We start from the raw sequence: 21846 nt of genomic DNA on the forward strand, positions 1-21846 counted from the left end.
TAATGAGATAATTTTTCAGAGTTTCTTCTGGAGTTGTGGCATTTTTTTCATAAATAAATTTGTGGAGGATATGATTTTAGTTCAATTGCACTCGTATGTCGTTATCACACTTCTGCATGTTTTACACTGTACACTGTAACAACAGCTGATGTATTTGCACTGACATCGCTCGAGAATTTCTCGGGTCTTCGTTATGTGTCCACGTCCACAGCAGAGGTATTCGCATCCCTCGTATCCTGGACTGCTGCCGTTGCATTGTCTGAAATTAATTAACAAGGATTTTAAGGATCAATGGAAAATTATTGGTGTGTGGAAAAAATTGCCCTGTCGTAAACACTTCTCTCGCAGGCAACAGCGTGAATAATTCAAGGGTCGGTCTTCCCCAGGAGGCAGTCCGTGTCTAATACAGCGGAATAAAAAAGTCAGGGAGAAAACCCGGAAAATTTCATGGGGATAATATCCAGAGGACGAGAATAAATTGACAATCTAGAGAAATTTATAGAAATTCAGAGAAATTAATTGGAGCAATTGCATAATTTATTATGAATTAATTCTCATTTATAATTGTTCGCATAAATAAAATCGGTGGCGAACACGAGAGTCAGTACCCACACAGGAAGCCTGAGGAAAAAAAATAGAAATCAACAGGAATACGTTATTAGCACCTGAGATAAAATATCGTACCCTCCCTGGGGGCATTATCCCAGAGGCGTATAAGTTCTGCACGTGCATAAGAAAGTGATAGGAAAAGAAGCAATTTCCTGTACACCCACGGGCCTGTCCTCAGATTAAAGTGAGAAAATAAAAAATTTTTAACAACTCATTGCACATGTGATACTGCCCCAGAATAAACCTTGAAGGAATAATTATCTAAAAAAAAATAATTAAAAAAAAAATAGATAAAAAAATCATTGGAAATCCTCGGAAATCTGGAATTGCAATTGCAATAATTTTCATAATATTCACCATCCCCTATATATTATTATATTTATATTCCCAGTAATTTAAAAATTTTTTTTAACTTTGGTTCATCCCATTTTTCAAAGAGCTGGATTCAATTCTTTATACTTATCCCCCCAGGTATTCATGTACTTCGAAAAGTTAATCCTCGAGAAATGTTGCATCAACGAATTCGCCGAGTTCAAGGCAGTTCATACAATAATTCATAATAATAATAAATATTAATCCGGTGGCTGACCTTCCAATTGTTCCTAGGCTGCCTCGTTTTTTATCCGGTATGCAGTAATCCGGGCTTTTAGTTGTGTACAACAAATTGTCGTGGTGATATAGAGGCGGAAGACGACTGCCGGATTTGGCTCTTACTTCGGCGGCTGTTGCGTATTTGCGGAATAATCGTGCACCAGCTGCCGACGGACCCTTCGAATCTAAACCACGCCAACATGTTCTTACACTGCAGGAACCTGATACACCGTGACATTTACACTCCAGAGTCAATGATTGTTCCACAGCCTGAAAACAGAATCTTCAATGTCATCATCCAGCCAATCAAATTTTCCCACTGATTTCCATATTTATCGTCAATTATCGATTCAAGATAATTGGCAATGCGATATATTAGGGAAGACAAATTGACATCCGGACCAAATTGACTTGTTAAATTTAATGATGTGGAAGGAAAAAAATGGGAAAAAAAGGATTTACCCTTCGACCGGCGCGATTATTATGCATATTAACAGCGTGCATAAATTTAGCGGTGGATCCTGTTCCCGTTGGGCTTGAGCCCTGGAGAAATCTCTTGGCTAGTCTGGATGCTGATCTGACGTCGTCTCCGCAGCCACCCCATTTGAAAGAATTTCTAGCTGACATTGCGTCGAATGACACGGATTTTGATGTGAACGAGGTCGATGATGTGAGGGCTGATGGCGAGGGTGGCTCTCGTCTTGGTGGTGTTGCACAGGAGCACGCAGCTAGGTTTCCCAGTGCACATCCACGTGCCAGTCTCCAAACAGCAGCTGCTGCTGACATGGCGTAGACAAACGCCTGCTCCCTCGTACCTATCAATTATATCAGATGATGAATGATCAGTTTTAACGTACGAATAATGAAATTTATTATTTTACCCCGCCCTTTGATAATCATACTATTTTTAATGGTAATTATTCATTAAAATTGTTATAAATTATATAATCATTCGTTTAAAATTATAAATTATTGGTATTTATTATTTTAATTTCATCGGAAATAATTTTGAAGAATCGAAAAATGCAGAAATGTTTGTAAATATCAAATAATTTGTTAATGGCGTAATTTTTTCCGAAATTTTCTGTAAAAAATACAGAATTATCAGTAAAAATGAGGGATTTTTATTGTTGGAGTTGGAGTTGTCATTGGGGTTTAATTTCTATAGATATCGAGTGGCTATAGGATCCAGGGAAAGATGCCAAAGCATGAAGAAAACGAGAAGGCAGGGAAGCCAGTTTGGCGAGTGAACACCTAATCTTTTTCGTTTGGTAATAGCCTCTAATTACGCAGTCGCTTCGGGGTCTTCCCATTCAATGGTAGATCTATCCTCTCACTTTTCTCCTCGTACCTCTCTCTCGCCAGTTTTTTTTTTGCCGGTTATTTTTCTTGTTTCACTCACTCGAAAGGGGAATACTCGGGGATTGCTCCGTGAGTTATCGGCTCCGCCTCTTTTACCCCGTTGTAAAATCACGATATTATTCAGTTCGTGTTGAAGAATACGTTCACTGACATATTTATTATTTATTCAAGCTGACGACATGTGCTTCCTATTATCCATTTATCAATAGCAATTATCACTTGAATTTTCAAAACTCAATTTCACTTTGAATTTCGCAATTTTAATTGATTTCCAATTAAATTTTTGAGTCCATGGCGATTAATTTGGAATTTTTAATTCGAAATTTCGAATTCGGAATTTGGAATTGGCGATTTTAATTGAGATTGTGAACAGTTATTTAGTCCTGCAGGAGATTATAATTAATTATAATTAATTATAATTAATTATAATTAATTGGAGGTGATTTTTGGGGAATTATACCTGATAACAAATCAGGGGTGTAATGAGGTGCTCGTTCGATACTACTGCAATTCCATCGTCGATTCCTGAATGCCTGTTGACAGACAGCAGTTGTATCCCTGGCAGCTTGAACAATACTTGGCATGACATCAGTTGTGGCTCTGCAAGCTCTGGCCTGTTTTCTCTCCAGGAGTCCTGAGCTCTTGGCAGCGGTGCACGCCTCCCTCGTCCACACCCTCGCATCGTTGCTCTTCCCCAGAGCCCTTCAACACCAACCAAACAATTTCCATTCCAAATAATCAATCATTCAATTTAATTCCACATTTAATCGCTCAAATCTATTTCTCATCTGGAGAATTTTCCTCGTTTACGTTTTACTCGTGAAAATTAACTCGTAAATCAGAGGTTTGAATGACTATTCAAAATTATTGGGCATTCAAAACTCCACAGCGCATATTGTAATTACGATGAGAACACCTCGAAAGTCGAAATGGCCACGGTATATGTCTAGACGTATAATGGAAATGGTCGAATCACCAACCCCAGGATTCACAGTATTTCGACCTGAATCACCCCATCAAAACGATGCCAGATTTCCATTCTCTCTCACTCCAAGTAAATTTTCCAAAAATTTATCATTCCCTCAAAATACTCGAATTTACACTCAATATTTCAATATCTAATAATTAAAAAATTGACTACTTGAATCGATTGACATATTTAGATATTTTTATTGACTTTAAAAATTCATTTGAAGTGAATTGATTTGAAGTGAAATTGAATTACGCAAATTGTTAATTTCTGGGAGACGTGTAATTGAATTATTGTTGGGGCTTATTCCAATTGAAAATATTCAATTTAAATGGGGTATGTACGGCTGATTGTTTCTTGCGTATCACCCAGGATGATCTACTTGAACGGGTTTTCAAGGCATGTTATCCATAAATATTTATCGTGCGTGCTTGTGATTGGTACAAGAGGTACGTATATAATGGGCCACAATACGCTCCACAGAATTCAAAAGCGAATAAAATTCCAACTCACACGTATTACTTATCATCCATTTAATTATATACTTGTTAAATTTACGATTAATAGCTGTCGATGATATTCTTGACGCACGAGGAAAACGTCGTTGCACTGTTATTTAATGTATATTAAATCGACAGGGTAATTTTTTTATTTTTACTTATCATCGAGTTCATTGAATTATAGATTTCAAAACTTCAGTTTTTTTGGGGGAATTTTTACCGCTGAATCTGGGGCATTTCCTGGAATCGCAGGTGAATTGGAATTTTTTAGATGATTAAATTGATAATAATTTAATTTAGTTTGGTGGAAATTATTTATATTTGTGCTATAATTTTTAGGGATTTTTTAAGGCTGTGGTATCTTGTTCCATTTTCCCAGGAACTCCAGGGGAAAAAATTCGGTTAAAATTTGTAAATCGATGAGCGAAGAAGCGAAAAAAATCTTCACTCATTGGCAAGATTTCACAAATTAATCTGCGCCAAATGCCTCATAAAGTTGTATCTTTATATTGGACGGATAATAGTCGTCTGTACAACCTGTAGCGCTGGAACGTTAATCCGTTGGAAGGTCGTGTGTCATCAGCAAATATAAGTTCCAGGATGGAATTTTAAAAAAATGTCAAATCTCAAGAAAAATTCGCGATTAACTGATCTCCGATGAGAATGATTTCACACGAGACCGAAATCAAAATCGAAATTCTCATAAATTGTTTTAAAATCGGATGTAATCCCATGAAATTCCATCAGATCATATGAAATCGTTTGAAATGATATGAAATCCGAGAGAATTGATAACGCGCGTGAAGAAAATTCTATTTTATGCTGAAAAAGTAAACGAATTCATTAATTTTGGGCAATTAAATTGTAATCATTAATTGTAATTTATTATAAATGATAATGGGGTGGGTCTCACCCTCTCGGTAATCACCGTTTCCCTCTGACTCAATCTAGAAAGCACATTCCAACCACCTTGTACAATTTTTGGTGTTGCTTCGGGTTGTTCTCCTATCTGCACGCAAAACAACCATCGCTCCTTCATTCATCATTTCCCCGCGCCTTAAAACCCCCCAACCATCAAATTCACCTCCCAGAAATATAATTACACTTCACCCTTATAAATCCAGAGTATAAAAAAAGAAAGAAAATTCTCTCACCGAGATTTATTCGATTATTTTCTCCCGTCAATTTCACCAGTGGAAAATCATTTCACGTGAAATTCCTTGGAACCGGTGGAAGTCTTTTCAGGAGATTCTCTTGTCACGCGAGAATTTTTTAGTGGTTTTCAGATTGAAAATTATGTCCTCTTTATAAATTCATGGGCTTTGGGTTAACAACTTTATAAATCATTTGAATTAATCGCAAGATATTTTAAATGATTGTGGAAATATAACGCGAAAAATCAGCACCTGAAATGATTAATTGATAAGAAAAATTCCCATCCGAATAATTATTTAATTGAAATATATTTATTTAAAAATGAAATAAAATTTCGATATCTTATCGTGCACGCGGCATCAAAATTCCCACAATTTATCGAACATTTCTCATTAATCTATTCCACCTGGGGGTATATTAAAGGGATCGCCCGTGGACTCAATCCTTCTATTTGTTTCTCATTAAAACGATCGCATTAATCATACATACGAGTTCTGAAGAAACTCTGCGTGTGGGAGAATCGTACTTACGCCTTCATTCACCCCCAAAAAATAATGAGTAATCCTAAATAATTATTTTCATTACTTACAGCCACTTGATGCTAGATCCACCATGAACAGACAATAACAAAATGATAATAATCACAGGCCACGGTGTCTCCTCGCACTTGGTTACATTCATTGTTAATAATCTCGGTAAATTGATTAATCTTCTCGATTAATCCTTACATCGTTAATTATAACTCAAAAATATTATTGTCAATGGGTCAAGGTTTTAGAGCACATGATGAGTCACTGATTGGATAATTTTCTTCTCATACATCATGTTGGAGACAATTTGGATCCATTGGTGTTACAGGTGTTGAAAAAAAATTAATGCTTCTCACTCGGTGGTTAACCAGATTGTGATGTACTCCAGAAATTTTGATGGCAACGTAGGTGGATGCGCTGTTGGTGTATAGAGTCGGCGCGGGTTGACGTGATCCTCAGAAAGAACGTCCTCGAGTATCGAGTCAGGATACATACTGACAGGGGCACGTTGAAAGTCAGGATGGAGAGGTAAAAGAATGGTGGTGGCTCCAAATTCATCCCCACCATTACAAACCACTATCCAATAACCATCTGTCTTCCTCCAGGAGTCATTCACTAGTTTTTCACCAGCAGATCGTCCACCAGATCTTTTCAATCAGCTATCATCGATGCACCACCTCAAATCATCAGGACTCGTACATCACCTGTCTCCAGGTGCTTTTTATTACTCGTCCTCGGGGATACCTGTGGTGATACCCTGAAGACTCCATTTCCCTTTCATCCTCTTCGTCTTTCAACAATCAGTTCATCGATCAATTCAACTTCTAATTGATAATTAATTGGAGAAATAACATTACCTTCATTATCAGCGATTATGATGGACTTATTTTGCTGGTTTCCAGGAGAACTGGAGGAAATCAGGTAAACGCAGGGACCAACGAGACCACCGGAGTAATTATGTCGGCTTATTAATTGAGTCAATTCAATTGATAGACAAATATTGAAACTCGGAAATTGGACGATCAATAGAATACAGTGGAATCGAAAGAGTGAATCCTCTTTGGGTACACTCAAGGCCAATCGGCTCAGTCATCCTACCTCCCTTGAAAAACCATTCATATTGATAATTAGTATGATCGAGTTCACAATACCAGAGCTTTATTTTACCTTTTTTTTTTATTTATTTTTTCTCCTGGCTGCCTCACCTTCCCATTTTTTTCTCTCTTGGCCGTTCTTCGCCTCAATTTCTCTTTCTCCATTCTACCTTTCTCAATCTACCATTCTTTCCCTTTCCACTTCCCACCACCGACCGATAAATAATCCTCTGTCAGACGTTCATTACGTCGTTAAGTTTTCGGCCCAAACTTATCCCGCACCTTCACCGGCCAGCCTATAATAAGTACTTGTATATACCTGCTGCCTCTTCCTCCTTCTTTTTCCATCTCGAGGTTCCTCACAAAAAACCTCGTCATCAACGAGCCATTTATACTCACTGAGATAATAAATTATTGAATTTTACCCTTGGGGTTGCTCCGGGGGTGGATGAACGGTAGAATCTGAAAATCTACTCCGAGACTTTGATATCCATTTTACCCCAGGTTTTTCCAGGTCTCCAGATGTCTCCAGGTTGATCTAGAAAAAAAAATCAGTGGAACGAGCAATTAATTAGTGGCTGTCAATGGCTTGTTTTTTTTTTTAAATCTCTCAGCTCATTGGGATTTATGCAAAACTCTCTGCTGAAGAAATCGTGAAAGACAACGTTGGGAGGGGATGAGGATAAAATGAGAGGAATGGGACAAATGGTGGATTGTTGAAGAGGGGTAGAGACCAACGGCAGCTGCGAGTTGGTGCAGCTATTAAAAGCGACTTACTCAACCCCTCGCGAACGTACCAACAACCCCCTGTGTCCACACAAACATATATATTCCACGGGGCAAATGCCTGCCGATTTCTGTCAAATGAAGCGTGACAAGAGGTGCAAGCAAAGTCGCTTGAATTTACAACTGAAGAACACTTTCTCGTAGGGACGAAACAATGAGACAAAGCCCGATGTCGTTGAGTGCGAATGAATGAAGATTAGTCTATGCCACCGTTATGTATAACAATATGTACAATCCAGCGGTTGCATTCGACAGATCGGCATTAACAGCTTTACCGTCACGAATTCAATAATTTTTTATTCTTTCTTCATGGCCTGTTAGTTCTGGGTGACGAATCAATGCGTGTCACATCTTCTTGATGGTATCGGGGTAGAAAATTCTCGGCTCTTCAGGATATTGCGCAGACGGAAAAGATAATCCTCGGAAAATTCAAGGAATTCAAAATTTAAGGTGTGATTTTAGGTGATTTCGCTGATTGAATGGAGGGAAATGGAATGATTTTTTAAACAAGATCGAGAGATCTCGGGGAATCAATAAATGTAATTAATGCACCGAGTGCTACCGTCGGGGGATAACCCTGGGATAGGGGAGTGGTTATTAAAATCATATCAGTGGATACAACTTAACGATTAGCGATTCTCATCTACATAATGCCGATACAATGACCCGAGTTAACGCTGGAGTTGGTGGAAACGAGAGTTTACTTTTTTTCAATCTTATACATCATTCATAAATTTTATTTTCGTCACTGAGGTAGTGCTATAAATCAAAGAATTCTCCAAAATCAGGCAACATCCTCGCCGAGGTGGTGAACCTCATGTCCTGATTTTTTGTCATCCAGGGCATCCAGCTGCCATTGTGATAAATCGGATATGATCTTGGATCCACTGGTGCATTCGTCTGATTCATCAGGTGCTCCCGATATTTACCGATAAATTCCTCCAGCAATTCCACCATCTGAAAATTAATCAATTAAGTCGACAATAAGAATTTCTATTGATTTATCAAATATTTTTATTCAACCGATTTTTTTTATTGTTTTTAATTTTTATTTATTGATTTTTTACCTGTCGATTGATGATCGATAAATTATGGGGCACGTGGTAATTACTCACCTCGGGATGATCACTGGATATATCCCTTGTCTCGCAGGGATCGGTATTGAGATTAAATAAACAAATTTCAGAGCAGTTGGCGATTTCGGTGAATGGCGCACAGGTAATTTTACTCTCCTGTCGAAGGTGGAGTATTTTTTTGGGTCTTGCATAATTCCCCATGGTCCTGAAGATGGCTAGACTAGCTGGTGAGGACATGATTGCTGTTATGTTGTACGGAGGAACCGAAGGATCTCCATCATCGATATGACTCCCCAGATGACTGTCGTAAATCGGTATCATTGCACCTTAAATAATTATTTCCATTAACTAAATTATTCTCTATAAATAATTCAATATTAATTTATAATTAATCAATCATGATATTAATTAATCATAATTTCTCTTGATATTATTGAGGATAAATGATTCGGCGTGATGATGACCTTTTTTGAGAAGTTTAAAATCACCGATGATAGCTGCCTCTCGATCGATAGTCTCATCGATATTCACGAGCAATGATTGCCGATTACCAAATTGCCCTAGTTTTATTGTAGGCCACTGATTGATACCGTCAATGACACCGAGGTCATTGACATCACCACCAGCTGCATTGTACAGAGTTGGCAGCCAATCGGTAACATGTACAAGGTCGTTAACAATTCTCCCTGGATTTTTTATGAGTGGTGAGTACACGCATGCAACACCGTGCACACCACCTTCGTAGAACGACTGCTTTTGCTGAAAAATTATTTCTCTATTTAATTAATTATCTAATGGAAAAACCAACAGGTCCCCGATTTTTCCTGTTGTCCCGGTGAAATCGTCAGTTAAAAATAATCACGTGTTGGTGATGCGTTAACAATGAGTTCATAATTAATTGACGAGATTGATTGTTTAAGTAATAATATTGACGTACCCCACGGAAGGGATAATTCGATCCTCGATTCTCGTGGATTCCCAATGTCGGGGCGCCATTATCAGCGAAGAGCATGACGATTGAATTTTTTAATAAATTATTATTGCTGAGAGCTCGCATGACGCGACCGACGGAATCGTCTAGTGCAGTCACCATTCCTGGGGATAATTATGTATGTCCATTAAAATTATTTATTAATATGAAAAGATGATGGGAGGGAAGATGTCATGAGCGTATTTGCCACCTGCGTATTTGCGCCTTTTGATGTCTCGTATGTAATGAAATGTTTCATTGACAGCAGTGAAATTGCGGGTTTCCAGGGTTTCATCACCGTCACTGGCATGTGGAGCAAGATGGGATAGCTGAAGGTACAGGGGACGACGTCCATCGTGCTCCTCGATTATCCGAACCGCTTCATCCGCGAAAACATCTGTTGCGTATTCATTCTGCCTGGACCAATCTGCTTTCAACCCCATGGAATCGTCACGGTGAAAATCATGACCAGTTTGCCCCTGAAAGTAACAGCATCTAACAATTAATCCCAATAATTAATATTCATTACCACACAATCTGCAGCGAAGCGTAACGAACCGATTTATTTAATCGCTGACTCCACGAGGAATATCTCGGAATCCGGAAGACCTAGCGAAATTTCGATTGAACCTTTTTTTTAGATCTTGCTTTCCTCTAGAAAAAAGGTCCTGATAAATATTTCGGTATTTGTGCTGGATGCGGAGATATTCCTGGATAATTGCAAGCGTGAAGAAATCGGCTTGCTATCGTCTACTGGTAGTTGATTTCCGCGATAAAAAAATTCTCTGTCAATGCCATTGCCGGTGAAGAGAGGTAACTTACGCTCTGGGTAATTGTGTGATTGTAGTATGTGATGTAACCAGCGTAATATCCGAAGAACGTGTCAAATCCTCTTCTTGCTGGTGTAAAATCGTCACTCTGATAGCCCAGATGCCATTTACCAACGAGTCGTGTCGAGTATCCAAGATTCTTCAGGTATTCAGGCAGTAATTTTGTTCCCAGTGGAATACCCCGGGGCTCACCTGCTCTCAAGGGAAAGCCCTGCATACCTAGGTCATCATAATTAATACGTAATAATATTAAAATATAATAAATGAACAATTACTTTTCGTGCGCGTCAAATTGCTGCTGCATGTACGCGCGTGCTGAATTGTCTTAATGCATTGATCATGAGACATTCGCGTGATCGTCACATGACGCTAAATATCAAACAATTTTTAATGTTAAGTTATTCGACCTCAGGCAACAATGGAAATTTTACTTTTATTTTTCCCACGAAAAAATCGGTTGCGAGCCATTGGTTTGGGAGAAATTTTTGGAGATCGGATCGCTTCTTGGGGATCGGCGAGGATTTTTATTGATTTTTTTTTTACCTGCCCTGATGGCGTAGCGACCTGTGAAGAAAGATGTCCTGGAGGGAGTGCAGATCGGTAAGACGTAATGATTTCGGAGAATTACCCCGTTGTAGGCCAGGGCGTCGATATTCGGTGTGGGAATTTCATTCGAGCCGTGATAACTCACATCATTCCACCCCTTCAAAATGTGCAATAATGTATGAATAATTAATTAACGATTTTTTACGTTTTCCACCTGCAGGGAGCAATTCCCACTCAGTTCCAACTTTGACTATTTCGAAAATATCTCCGAAATTAAGGTGCATAGCGAAATAAGTGTAATAATCTTTTTTGCAATATTTAATTAGCTCTCCAAAAATGGTCTTATCGAAAATTTCACTATTTTTCTTAATTCCGCAGATATCCCCGAAAAACGAGAACGACTTTTACGACTCTTGCGTAAAATTTCTATAAAATTTCTATAAAATTAATTATGTTTCATTATAAATATCCTACGAAATCATCAGTGACAATCGCGATAATATTCGGCGGTTCTCCAGAATTTACGCGATAAATGGCTATCAAAGAGAATACTAAAACCGCCGAATTAATTTTAAAAATACATGACATGTTGACTGTTTGAGCGTTCAATTAAAAATGTTCCCTATTTCAAATATTTCTTCGCTCTTAAGGAGTCTCAAAACAAACCCTGGATTATCATAAAATTGCTATATATGAAATGAAATTAAATGAAATGTAAAAAAATCAATGCGTGTGACGTGCCATTATTAGAAAGATGTTTAAACACATTTTTTTTATGTACTCACCATATCATCCGCGATGATAGTAATAATGTGAGGTTTTTCGATATCCGTGTCCTTCGCATCGTCCAATTCAAACGTTATCACGAGATAAAGACAGAGGGAAATCGTCAAAAGACAAACTAACGCGACGAATATTCTAATTGTTCTCGATTTCTTAGTGGTATACATATTGAGCAAGCTTTACTCCGACGTTCGTTGATAGCGAATGAATGTTGTTTTAATTCTCATATGAGCACCAAGAGCTCTGTGACCTCGACGACAGTAAAAGTTTAATATCGATATGCTTTCTTGAGCAATAGGGAAGCGACTCAATGGCTTTCACAATTTTTTTTTTCACATTTTCATTTAAATTCTAATCGCGATGGATTAATACATTTTTTTCCAGGACCTTGAGCACTCATTAGCCCTGACATAGAGCTGAAGATGCTGTTCACTCAGTGACTAATTCCTCACTGGATCGTAACTATCGCGAGACGCGACACATAATTCTATTTCCCCGACGATTTAATGAATTACGTAATGTTTTGAAAATCATTCTGTTGTGAAGAGGAACAATGGATCATTGTCATTACTCTAGTCATGATTTTCGGTGGGTCTGACTCACGTCAAGTCCATCTTAAAAAAATGGATCATACAAAAATGGTTGAAACTATAATTAAAAAAATTATACAATCGTCAAATGTTTTATCAACAATATGTTTTTTTAATATTGATTTTACCGGATATACTGTACATATTGTAATTTTATTTAAATAAACAAATGTTAAAACAATGATATCTAAAAGTTAATTATTCTTTCAATTGAGGAAGTCCCAAGGTATCGGTGATACGCACGAATAATTTAATTAAATAATAGTGTTAGTTATTATAATGATTATTTTACGTATTACATTCGGTGGTGAAGATGTGGAGAAACCGATTGATTTTTTAAATAAAAAGTGGCGATAAAAATTTTTTTGCTGGTGAAATTGATGATCGATGAATTGATAATTGAAGATTATCTTCGATACTAGAGTCTCATTCTACGTAGTCGATGTTACACTTGGGTATCTGCAAATCGATAAAAAATGGCACTCGCTCTGTTTGTCTGATGAAACTGACTGTCGAGTCAGATGAATGTCCTGAGACCAACGATCAGGAGAACCATTCCGATATGCGCACAAACAGCTAATGTACTGATAACAGTAGCAGCACTGCTGTTGAAGGAGTAGTAAGGATGATCGTAGGGCTTGTCCCTGACCCACGATCCCCAGGTGTTATTGTACCTGTGAGGATCAGCATTCAGGTCTTGTGGTATATCCGCCTGCATAACGATTTCTCGTTCATACCTCTCGAGGATTGAATTCAACTTCAGAACAATCTGGATAAACAGAACAATCACGAAAGCAACATTATCAGTAATAAGATAAATAAATTGCCATGAAATAAATGATAAAAAATAACCGACCTTTGGATTATGACTGGCGATATTATGGATTTCGCAGGGATCGAAAAATATATCGAAAAGACATTCGGTTTCTCCGACGCAGGGATTTGTTCCATTGATCTTGAAGAGCTCGGTGTTCATGCAGGATAATATTCTCGCTTCCTCTCGTATCTGAGCCATTCTGCTCTGGGGTGTAACGGGATGTCCCACGTGCGAGTGGATAGCCATGACAAAAGCACTCGAGCTGACTAGTGAGTGATTGTAAGGTGGGACATTTCGATTTTTTCCAGAACTGCCGAAATAGTGATGATCGTGCGCCAGTGTGGAGTATCCATGAATGAGTTTGTACCTCTGGTGAATAGCTGCTTCAGTTTTTTTTCTCTCATCGCAGTTGATGAGGAGTGATTCACGTGGTGCCTTGTGGTCTCGACTCAGGTGATTCCACTGATCAATTCCATCAATCTTCCCCAGGTCGCTGATGTCACCACCTGAGGCACTGTAGAGGGTGGGCAGCCAGTCAGTCATGTGCATCAAATTGTTGGAAACTAGTGCTGGTTTATTTATTCTTGGGGACCAGATTGCTGCAACACCACGAACACCTCCCTCATACAGCGTATCTTTTCCCTGTTAATTTCATCTGATATCAGTTCTGTTATTGGGGATTTATGGGATTTAATCGGGGACTTACACCTCGCAGGGGCCAGTTAGACCCAGTATTCGCTTCACCCTCGTTCGTCGGTGCACCAGTGTCTGTCAGGAAGACGATGATGCTGTCAGTCAGCATTCCATGATCACCCAGTGCTGACACGATTCGTCCGATGGATCTATCGATCTCTGATACCATCACTGAAATTTAATTATATCGGTTTTAATCATCGGTTAAATATTTTTAAATAGTTCAATAATTTTTGATAGTCTGGTCTTACTGGCGTATTTACGTCGGTCCCCGTGGAGATAACTGAAATTATTGTATCTGTAGGAATCATGGGGTGGGTCCAAGGGTGGACGGAAGCCCGCGTGATTGATGTGGAGGTAGAGCGGTCTCGTGATGTCGTGGTGGTCAATTATCTTGATAGCTTCATCGGTGAAAACTCTCGTAACATATGTATCGTGAATGTCATAGGCTGGACCCTCTCCCCGTTGAAGATCAAATCCAGTCAAATTCTGAAGGGCAAGAATATTTAATAAAACCAATCCTGGAGTCGAGGTCTCCTCAGAATAATCAGGATTACCCCATCGCGATGATAATAATTATAATTATCAATGTTCCCGTTGTAAAAACCGAGGAACGAGTCGAATCCTCGATAGAGAGGAGTAAATTCACGGATTGGATAACCGAGGTGCCATTTCCCCAGGAGTCTAGTTGCATATCCTCGGTCTCGGAGGTACGATGGAAGAATTCGAATTCCCAGGGGAAGTCCTCTAGGGTCATTGCCTCGGAGATCACCTCCTTGTAATCCTTAAATTCAAATAAAAATCTATAAAGTCTCTTGATTATTTTTTCTTCAGATAAAAAATATTTTTTGAGTTGTTTACCCATTCGTATTGGATACTTCCCGGAGAAGAAGGCGGCCCTGGAAGGTGTACATGATGGGAGGACGTAATGTCTATTCAAAATAATTCCGTTGTACGCCAGAGCGTCGATATTAGGCGTGGGTATTTCATTGGAACCATGAAACCCAACATCGTTCCATCCCTAGAACATCCCGAGACCGATCCATTAAACCAAACGACTCATAATTAATTCCCCCCGATGGAAAATGACTCGAGTCTCAAGTTTCATTGGACTCTGCAGAAGCTCATGCAGTTGTTACATTGTCGGAGTGTTATTTGTTTTTTTTTTCTTCAATTAAATGACTCATTCACGTATCCTCATGCTTTCTCGTGGGCGGTGATAACGTACTCTATGTAGATTGGCTTAACTAAGTCTTGGAACATGCTCTTAACATTCTCCTCCTCACTGCAATTATTATTTATTTTACCAGTAAACATCACAGAATAAGTCCGTCCGGTTATCACAAGTATTTTCATCAATCCTAAATATTTCTTAAATATCCATTACACACATTCATTCAATTAACATTAAATTAAGAAAAATGATTATCCTGGATAATTCATTTTTCCTTTTCTAGCAGAGATTATTAATTTTTATGTCAACATATTGAAGATGAATGAAGATTTTTTTTTAAGAAATATTATTGAGGATTATCTAGTTATTTGTTTATTTATGGATTGGGCAATTTTTTTTGGGGTGATTTTAAAAAATGGTCTCACCATATTATCCACCATGAAGACGATGATGTTGGGTTTGACGAGGAATTGATTTGAGGATGCAGATAGTATTTTCAGGAGTAGCAGAAGACATATCCTCGGTGAATACTCCATTGTTTATAAATAAATAACACACTGGGTTTAATTGGGGTATTCAGATCATGATGAGCACTGGGAACAACTGGAGTGTCTTAAGGTGGTGCACTGGGTTTATATAGGTCCACCCACGAACCCAGAGATTAGGGTCCCCCATTGACTGAAGGACAGACACCAGAGGGACGTGTTTTCATTAATTAATTAATTCGAGAGATTAAATGCGTGAGGAGAACTTCAGTCTTACTCCGTTGGTTCATTCATCGATAACTTTAAGGAGATGATTCAATCGATCGATTCAATTCCCTGATTCCTGTCACCTGGCGATTTATATGAATTAATGAATAATTAATTTATATGGTTATTAATTATTATAAATTATGGGTTAGAATTTTTTGAGGGAGAATTACGGGTTCGCTGGATTTTTCGATGGATTATTTTTTGTTGGCGAAGATGAAATCATCATAAATATCCACTTCGGCGTCTTTAGTCATTCACTTGTTGATCTTATTCACTAGTCCATGTAATTACACCAAGAAAGCCTCTTGCGTCTCCCTGTAAAGGTCATTAAGGTCAAGTAACGTTAAGTAGGGATGCCAATTAGTTTATTCATCATTTCCTCGATCTGCCGAAATAGATTCTTTCATCTTGGAGTGATGCATCTTCAAATTAATGCACGTAATCTAATAATTAAAAATATTACTGACCCACTCTTCTCTATCTCCCTGTGTTTTTTTATATTTCTTCTAAATTAACTTCAATTGATGCTTGAGTGAATCCAAACTGAAAACCATTTCCGGTCTCTGGAATTCATTGTCAATTACAAAAAGTAATTGCACTCATCACTGAAGGAAAATTAATTGGAAATTGCGGGAAACAGGGAAAAATGTGTAATCAACGGAGAGAATTCAAAATGGAGTTTATTCATGTGCAGATGTCGCTTGTGGATTTGAATGCATTTTTCGCGGGGAGTTGCCATAACCTGTCGTCTCTACAATAATAATAAAATAATTTATCTCTGTGATTTGTCACACCGAAATATGGGAGAAGTATCGAATTATCGAGTGCAATGTTCTCAACAAAAAAGAGATTAATCGAGCGAACGGGTTACAACAACGTGGGGAGATACGACTATCTGAAATTACTGTCAACAGAATTCAAAACAACATCATCCACAGGTATTTCGGTGTATCGAGTAAAAATCTAGTGTTTTTTATTTTGCCTGTCGATTTTTTCAGATGGAAAACGTCAAGTTCTTGGAAACCTAGCCAATTTTGCTTACGATCCAGTTAATTACGAGTACATCCGGCTATTGAATATAATTGATCTGTTCTTATGCGTTCTCTCAGACTCTGACAGGATTCTAGTACGATTTTCTATTGGAGGAATATGTAATTTATGCTCTGGTGAGATGAGTTTATTTATCCAACAAACCACTTCATTCTCAGTTTTGCATTAATTTTTATTTTCAGATCCCATAAACAAAGAGTATATTTTACGTAATCGAGGAGTGGCCCTGGTATTCTCATTATTACAATCGCCCGATGAGGAAACTGTCCTGTCAGCAATAACCACGTTAATGTTTTTAATAACAGATGCTTCGAGGAGTGAAATTATAACTCCAGCTGTTATTGGACAATTGGAGATATTCAAAAATTCGACGAATAAGAGAATCCAAAATTTGGCGATAATTTTTTTGAGGGATCATTGCGGCGAGAATTAATTACATTTATTACTCCACGAATTTCGGATCAATCAAAATGATTCAACGAATCAATTTTTCCAGAGGATTGATTAGGGGTTATTTTGCAAGGGGCATTTCTTATCAGACGAGGCAGAATATTAAAATAGGCGCGAAGGCATCTGCTGTGCGATTGATAACAAAAGACGATGTAATTAATTTTTCCAAATTAACTAATGATTATAATCCCATTCATACAGACACTGAAAATCCAATTGTTCATGGAGCTTTATTGAATGGATTTTTATCTGGTGTTTTGGGGACGAAATTGCCAGGACCTGGGACAATTGTTATTCAACAACAATTGTTTTATAAAAATCCCTGCTATGCTGGGGAGACGGTAGAAATAATTGTTGAGGTATTGGAAGTGAGAAGAATAATTAGATGTCGGTATAAACTCGTGGCTAATGGCGAGAGAATTGTCTTGGAGGGCGAAGGAAAATTTATACTGAGTAAAATAGAATAATCATGAATCAATCCAGAATTCAGAACAGATAATGTGACATTAAAATTCGGGTGAAAGTGGGTCTGGGGGATAATGCAGAATTGCACGTTTGAAATTTCATCAATTGTTATTCGTCCAGTTAATTATTACAACATCAGCATTACTCATAAATACAAGAGGATTTTTGAGGCGAGGGCATTCGGTTTTTGTGTCAGTGACGACAAGCTTTTTTTAGCAGATACAGGTACATCAATTTTTATCACATAAAATAAATGTCAGTATTTCTTTAGTGAATTTTTTATTGATAAAAATGAGTTGTTGAATTTTTTTATTGAAGGAAAGAACGTGAAACCAGTCATTAGGATCATCATGCACCTTTCAAAAATAGTTCTGGTGCTCTGCATGTGTGTTGTCTTCAGTTTCGGTCAAAATTCAATCGTTGAAGTCCCACCAGAAGCACCTACTGAGTCCTGGACTGAAGAGGGTACGACGGAAACTCCTTTGGGTTGTGTCTGTGGAGTTTTCTTGAGTGGTCAGTTCAAGAAAGGCAGCAAGGAACAGCCCAAAGGAAATCCTGCACTTCTTCATGAACATACAGAAGCCTTCCCCTGCACACCAGTCGGCAATAAATTGTGTACCAACAAATGTCTCGATGCTGTGAGTAAAATTCAAATAACAAACGGATGAGTCAGAGATTTATCTCAAAAATTGAATTCTCTAGAAAAAATTTATCTGGTGTTTTCACGTGAAATTGATTATTTTCGAGATCTTTTCGAATCCATTATTGAATCCATTTTTTTATTGTTGCTTTGTATTTTTATTTATTGTTATGAGATAATTATTCGATTCAGATCGTGAAACACTTGCCAAACAGTCCAGCCATCCTCTGCGGTTCTATTGATCGTGATTGTCACAAAGAAAGGGTGAGTCAATCCCTCGAATTATGAAGATTTAAATAATTGACCATTTCCCATTTTTCTTCCAGGCCTATCTCTTCATAAAAAATTGTAAAGACGAGTGGATCAATACAAATTTATCAGCAGGTCGAGAATACTGTTGCAAAGACGGTATTCCATACAAATGTCCAATTCTCAGTTAAATCATCCCATCAGCTCGTTTTATTGTCACCAATAAAATGAGTTTAATTATAAATAAAATTCACTGAACCGATTGAAACTGTTATCATTCGAAAATCCCGCCGTCCATCTAAATTTAGATTTATCCCAAATTTTCTCCCCCGAAGAGCTCATGGATTTCCGTCGCGTCTGTAAAATCTAAATTTAGTTCGACGAAAAATCACTGAATTTTCAGTTTTCCATCAGTGACTTGTCAAAAAAAGAAAATCATCACTCCATTAATTTCTCCACATTAAATAATTCCTTCAACTGATTGAAATCGGATGAATTTTTCGTAGTAGTGAATTTTGGAGAGCTCTACGTCTCAGTGAATTAAAAAATTGATAAATCTTGGGAGTAATCAGCCCAGGAGATGACAATAATCACCACAATGTGCACTCAGCTGTTCTCGTGCCCACTGTGCACTCAACCGAGTTTTAATTCCTTAGATTCATTGAGAATAGGTCTGGTGAGTGTAGCCACACGTCCATTGACATGTCCAATATGCAATGACACAGTCTTAGGAATAGATAAATTGACAATTCACCTGTTTGGCCACACTATCCCTGAGAACACGCCCAACGAGCCTCAGATACCCGAAACCAAGACTCAAGAGATTAGGTACCATGTGCCTGATTCCGGAGGTAAATCCAGGAATGTGATGCTCATCCAGACACCACAGAGCCTCGAAAATGACTCTCTCATTCCCAGAGGATTTATCACAAGTCTTCCTCTGGTGTTCAATGGTATCAGAGAAGAACCTACAGCTTCTACCACGAATTCGCCACTTCAACCACACGTTGACCCTGAGATAAATGTCTTGAATTTATTATCAGAGACTCCAGAGGGAAATAATAGTATCGAGGGCATCGTTTCGTCATCAGAATTGACTTTGCACATTCCAGAGAGTTGTAATATTCAGTTCTCCAATCCAGTGGAAGTGAATGATGAAAAAATTTCGAGTGATTCATTAATTATGAAAGAAGAGATAAAGGAGAAGAAATTCGAAAATGAGAAGAGGGAGAGGTGTAATATCTGTGGGTTGAGCCTAGCAAATCGAAATTCTCTCATTTTGCATAAACAACTGGCGCATAAAATTGCAGCTAAGGACTGCAACGTCAAGCCTGAGGATCTCCTGAAGAATTATCCTTGTCATTTGTGTTCTAAAGTATTTAAGATGAGGGGTAGCCTGATGATTCATATGAGGGTGGCACATACTGGAGGTAATTTAGGTAAAGGAGAGTGCGGATTGCTTAACGACTGAATTCGAAAGAAGATCAATAATCATTGATGATTTATCATGATCACGATAACACAGCCTCATTATTTCCAGCGACCCTCGGAGGGGAACGAAATTCAGATGGGGGATTCAATTGTCCGTTGTGTGGGAAGAATTTTAAAAAGGTGAGATTTCGTTTGAAATTTTATTCACTAGATCAATCCTCTTTTCGTATTTTTCCTGTGGATGGGTTCAAACCGAATCATCATATTCGAACCGAATCATCATATTCGAACCGAATAAAGTATCAAGTAAAAATAATAATCCCCCATATTATTGACCGAATAAAAAAATCCAGGAGCAACACGTCACCCAACACTTGAAGACCCACGAGGGCAAGCAGTGGGAGTGCGACGTGTGCAGTAAAATGTTCACGACGAAGTACTTCCTGAAGAAGCACAAAAGACTGCACTCCGGGGAAATGCCGTATCAGTGCAATATCTGTTCCAAGACATTTACATTTCAACAATCGTATCACAAGCACAGGCTGTATCACAAGGATGACAAGCCCCACACCTGTACATCATGTGGTAGATCCTTCAAGGAGCTCTCTACTCTTCACAATCACGAGAGGATTCACACTGGAGAAAAACCATTTGCCTGTGAAACATGTGGTGAGAGGAATTCATCGTCTCAACTGCTCTCATCTGCTTTATTGCTTCCAGCTAACATTAATATTCCTTTAAAATTGTGTCAGTGCCACTTCTGAACTAAACACCAAGCATGGTTTGACATTTGATTCTATGGTAAGTTCCACATGACAGGTATTATTTTAATAATTCACTCGTTTAATTCTCATTTACCAGGAAAATGCTTTCGACAACGTGTGTCTTATCTCGTGCATCGAAGAATTCATACTGGTGTCATGCCTTATACTTGTTCAACCTGTGGGAAGAGTTTCAGATATAAAGTAAGAAATTATTAATTGCCCGAAGACTCCATTAATTTCCTACGAAAAATTGATTATAAAAAATTGTTTCATTTTTTTTTGTTACCTCTAGGTGAGTCAGAGGACCCATAAGTGTCCAGGACAATCAGATCATTCTGAACATTCGCAGGTGGCATCGGGAAATGATCCGATTGAACCCAGGGCTTCTGAATCTCAGGGAAATGCATTGGTCCCTTCTGTGTTGGATAATGCGAATAAATTCGTGGTCATTGCAAACAGCAATGGGGAGCCGACATTAACGAGAGAGATAGACGTGAATCCCTTGTTTCATTTCTCTCAATCCGGGCCAGTGAAAGAAAAGGGAAAAGGGGAATCAGTGCAGTCCTCTCGGGGTGTTCTACCTGAAGAGAATTCTCAGGATTTTTTGGGTTTAGTCATGTCACCAGTGCAGAATGGTCCATCGTCTCCTTCAACTGAAATGCAACAGTTGAGACTGGCCTCCCCAAAGTCCGAAATTAATCAATCGTTTCAGGATTCCTCGGACAATCTCCAGAAGGACTTGAAACACGCAATCGATGGCATTTTGAACGAGCGGAATCGAGAGAATAATTCCTTGGAAACCATCAACGAGGATTCACTGAAGGAATTGCTTTATGGAATTAATAAAACACTTTAAAATAGAATAATGATTATATAAAATAATAGTTTTGTAGATTCTCTTCATTTCTATTGTTGAAAACATTTTTTTTTCATTCGTGTTTGAGAAAAATATATATATTCGTTCTA

At 38.2% G+C, this 21846-nt stretch overlaps 6 protein-coding genes across 7 annotated transcripts; 3 read left to right on the top strand and 3 right to left on the bottom strand.

The window, feature by feature from the left end:
- Nucleotides 1-19: 19 nt before the first annotated feature.
- Nucleotides 20-6193, bottom strand: LOC105267367 (protein Wnt-11b-2-like). The gene is made up of 5 exons (XM_011306172.1): nt 5777-6193; nt 3023-3264; nt 1663-2015; nt 1199-1470; nt 20-259 (listed from the first exon to the last, which is right to left on the bottom strand). The coding sequence occupies exons 1-5, from the start codon at nt 5866-5868 to the stop codon at nt 82-84; spliced, it is 1137 nt and encodes a 378-aa protein (XP_011304474.1). The 5' UTR covers nt 5869-6193; the 3' UTR covers nt 20-81.
- Nucleotides 6194-8280: 2087 nt separating this feature from the next.
- LOC105267368 (arylsulfatase B-like) lies at nt 8281-12444 on the bottom strand. The gene is made up of 8 exons (XM_011306174.1): nt 11805-12444; nt 11017-11176; nt 10466-10692; nt 9855-10122; nt 9611-9768; nt 9138-9432; nt 8713-8999; nt 8281-8554 (listed from the first exon to the last, which is right to left on the bottom strand). Exons 1-8 carry the CDS (start codon nt 11967-11969, stop codon nt 8357-8359), a joined length of 1758 nt encoding a protein of 585 aa, XP_011304476.1. The 5' UTR covers nt 11970-12444; the 3' UTR covers nt 8281-8356.
- A 243-nt stretch (nt 12445-12687) lies between these two features.
- Nucleotides 12688-15717, bottom strand: LOC105267369 (arylsulfatase B-like). Its single transcript, XM_011306175.1, has 7 exons — nt 15502-15717; nt 14764-14923; nt 14460-14686; nt 14154-14391; nt 13916-14073; nt 13249-13851; nt 12688-13161 (listed from the first exon to the last, which is right to left on the bottom strand). The coding sequence occupies exons 1-7, from the start codon at nt 15610-15612 to the stop codon at nt 12910-12912; spliced, it is 1749 nt and encodes a 582-aa protein (XP_011304477.1). The 5' UTR covers nt 15613-15717; the 3' UTR covers nt 12688-12909.
- An 845-nt stretch (nt 15718-16562) lies between these two features.
- LOC105267372 (armadillo repeat-containing protein 7) lies at nt 16563-17401 on the top strand. Its single transcript, XM_011306179.1, has 3 exons — nt 16563-16769; nt 16830-16997; nt 17064-17401. Exons 1-3 carry the CDS (start codon nt 16661-16663, stop codon nt 17312-17314), a joined length of 528 nt encoding a protein of 175 aa, XP_011304481.1. The 5' UTR covers nt 16563-16660; the 3' UTR covers nt 17315-17401.
- A 390-nt stretch (nt 17402-17791) lies between these two features.
- Nucleotides 17792-18948, top strand: Fcp3C (Follicle cell protein 3C). The gene is made up of 4 exons (XM_011306178.1): nt 17792-18021; nt 18115-18434; nt 18629-18700; nt 18763-18948. The coding sequence occupies exons 1-4, from the start codon at nt 17871-17873 to the stop codon at nt 18874-18876; spliced, it is 657 nt and encodes a 218-aa protein (XP_011304480.1). The 5' UTR covers nt 17792-17870; the 3' UTR covers nt 18877-18948.
- Nucleotides 18949-19034: 86 nt separating this feature from the next.
- Nucleotides 19035-21738, top strand: LOC105267370 (zinc finger protein 567). Of its 2 annotated transcripts, none has more exons than XM_011306176.1 (5): nt 19035-20124; nt 20226-20296; nt 20470-20785; nt 20978-21081; nt 21173-21738. In XM_011306176.1, the coding sequence occupies exons 1-5, from the start codon at nt 19266-19268 to the stop codon at nt 21734-21736; spliced, it is 1914 nt and encodes a 637-aa protein (XP_011304478.1). In that variant the 5' UTR covers nt 19035-19265; the 3' UTR covers nt 21737-21738. The 2 variants fall into 2 exon arrangements, with proteins under 2 accessions (XP_011304478.1, XP_011304479.1); XM_011306177.1 differs by having other exon boundaries at nt 19035-20115.
- Nucleotides 21739-21846: the final 108 nt, after the last annotated feature.

The sequence above is a fragment of the Fopius arisanus genome, unplaced genomic scaffold, assembly GCF_000806365.1.
Source record: "Fopius arisanus strain USDA-PBARC FA_bdor unplaced genomic scaffold, ASM80636v1 scaffold00046, whole genome shotgun sequence".
NCBI classification, from domain to species: Eukaryota; Metazoa; Arthropoda; class Insecta; order Hymenoptera; family Braconidae; genus Fopius; species Fopius arisanus.

Bases quoted from the DNA above. Each gene is read 5' to 3' on its own strand.
- LOC105267367 (XM_011306172.1), bottom strand. From the start codon at position 5,868: ATGAATGTAACCAAGTGCGAGGAGACACCGTGGCCTGTGATTATTATC. The intron at 3,265-5,776 runs GTAAGTAATGAA...TTGGTGTTGAAG, and splicing joins GGATCTAGCATCAAGTGGCT to GGCTCTGGGGAAGAGCAACG. The intron at 2,016-3,022 runs GTATAATTCCCC...TATAATTGATAG, and splicing joins CACCCCTGATTTGTTATCAG to GTACGAGGGAGCAGGCGTTT.
- LOC105267369 (XM_011306175.1), bottom strand. From the start codon at position 15,612: ATGGAGTATTCACCGAGGATATGTCTTCTGCTACTCCTGAAAATACTA. The intron at 14,924-15,501 runs GTGAGACCATTT...GGGATGTTCTAG, and splicing joins TCTTCATGGTGGATAATATG to GGATGGAACGATGTTGGGTT. The intron at 14,074-14,153 runs GTAAGACCAGAC...ATTAAATTTCAG, and splicing joins GGACCGACGTAAATACGCCA to TGATGGTATCAGAGATCGAT.
- LOC105267372 (XM_011306179.1), top strand. From the start codon at position 16,661: ATGTTCTCAACAAAAAAGAGATTAATCGAGCGAACGGGTTACAACAAC. The intron at 16,770-16,829 runs GTATTTCGGTGT...CGATTTTTTCAG, and splicing joins CAAAACAACATCATCCACAG to ATGGAAAACGTCAAGTTCTT. The intron at 16,998-17,063 runs GTGAGATGAGTT...TTTTATTTTCAG, and splicing joins AATATGTAATTTATGCTCTG to ATCCCATAAACAAAGAGTAT.
- Fcp3C (XM_011306178.1), top strand. From the start codon at position 17,871: ATGCAGAATTGCACGTTTGAAATTTCATCAATTGTTATTCGTCCAGTT. The intron at 18,022-18,114 runs GTACATCAATTT...TTTTTATTGAAG, and splicing joins GCTTTTTTTAGCAGATACAG to GAAAGAACGTGAAACCAGTC. The intron at 18,701-18,762 runs GTGAGTCAATCC...TTTTTCTTCCAG, and splicing joins GTGATTGTCACAAAGAAAGG to GCCTATCTCTTCATAAAAAA.
- LOC105267370 (XM_011306176.1), top strand. From the start codon at position 19,266: ATGACAATAATCACCACAATGTGCACTCAGCTGTTCTCGTGCCCACTG. The intron at 20,786-20,977 runs GTGAGAGGAATT...CTCATTTACCAG, and splicing joins ATTTGCCTGTGAAACATGTG to GAAAATGCTTTCGACAACGT. The intron at 21,082-21,172 runs GTAAGAAATTAT...TGTTACCTCTAG, and splicing joins GGAAGAGTTTCAGATATAAA to GTGAGTCAGAGGACCCATAA.
- LOC105267368 (XM_011306174.1), bottom strand. From the start codon at position 11,969: ATGTATACCACTAAGAAATCGAGAACAATTAGAATATTCGTCGCGTTA. The intron at 9,433-9,610 runs GTACGTCAATAT...ATAATTTTTCAG, and splicing joins CGAATTATCCCTTCCGTGGG to CAAAAGCAGTCGTTCTACGA. The intron at 8,555-8,712 runs GTGAGTAATTAC...ATTAATTTTCAG, and splicing joins TATCCAGTGATCATCCCGAG to ATGGTGGAATTGCTGGAGGA.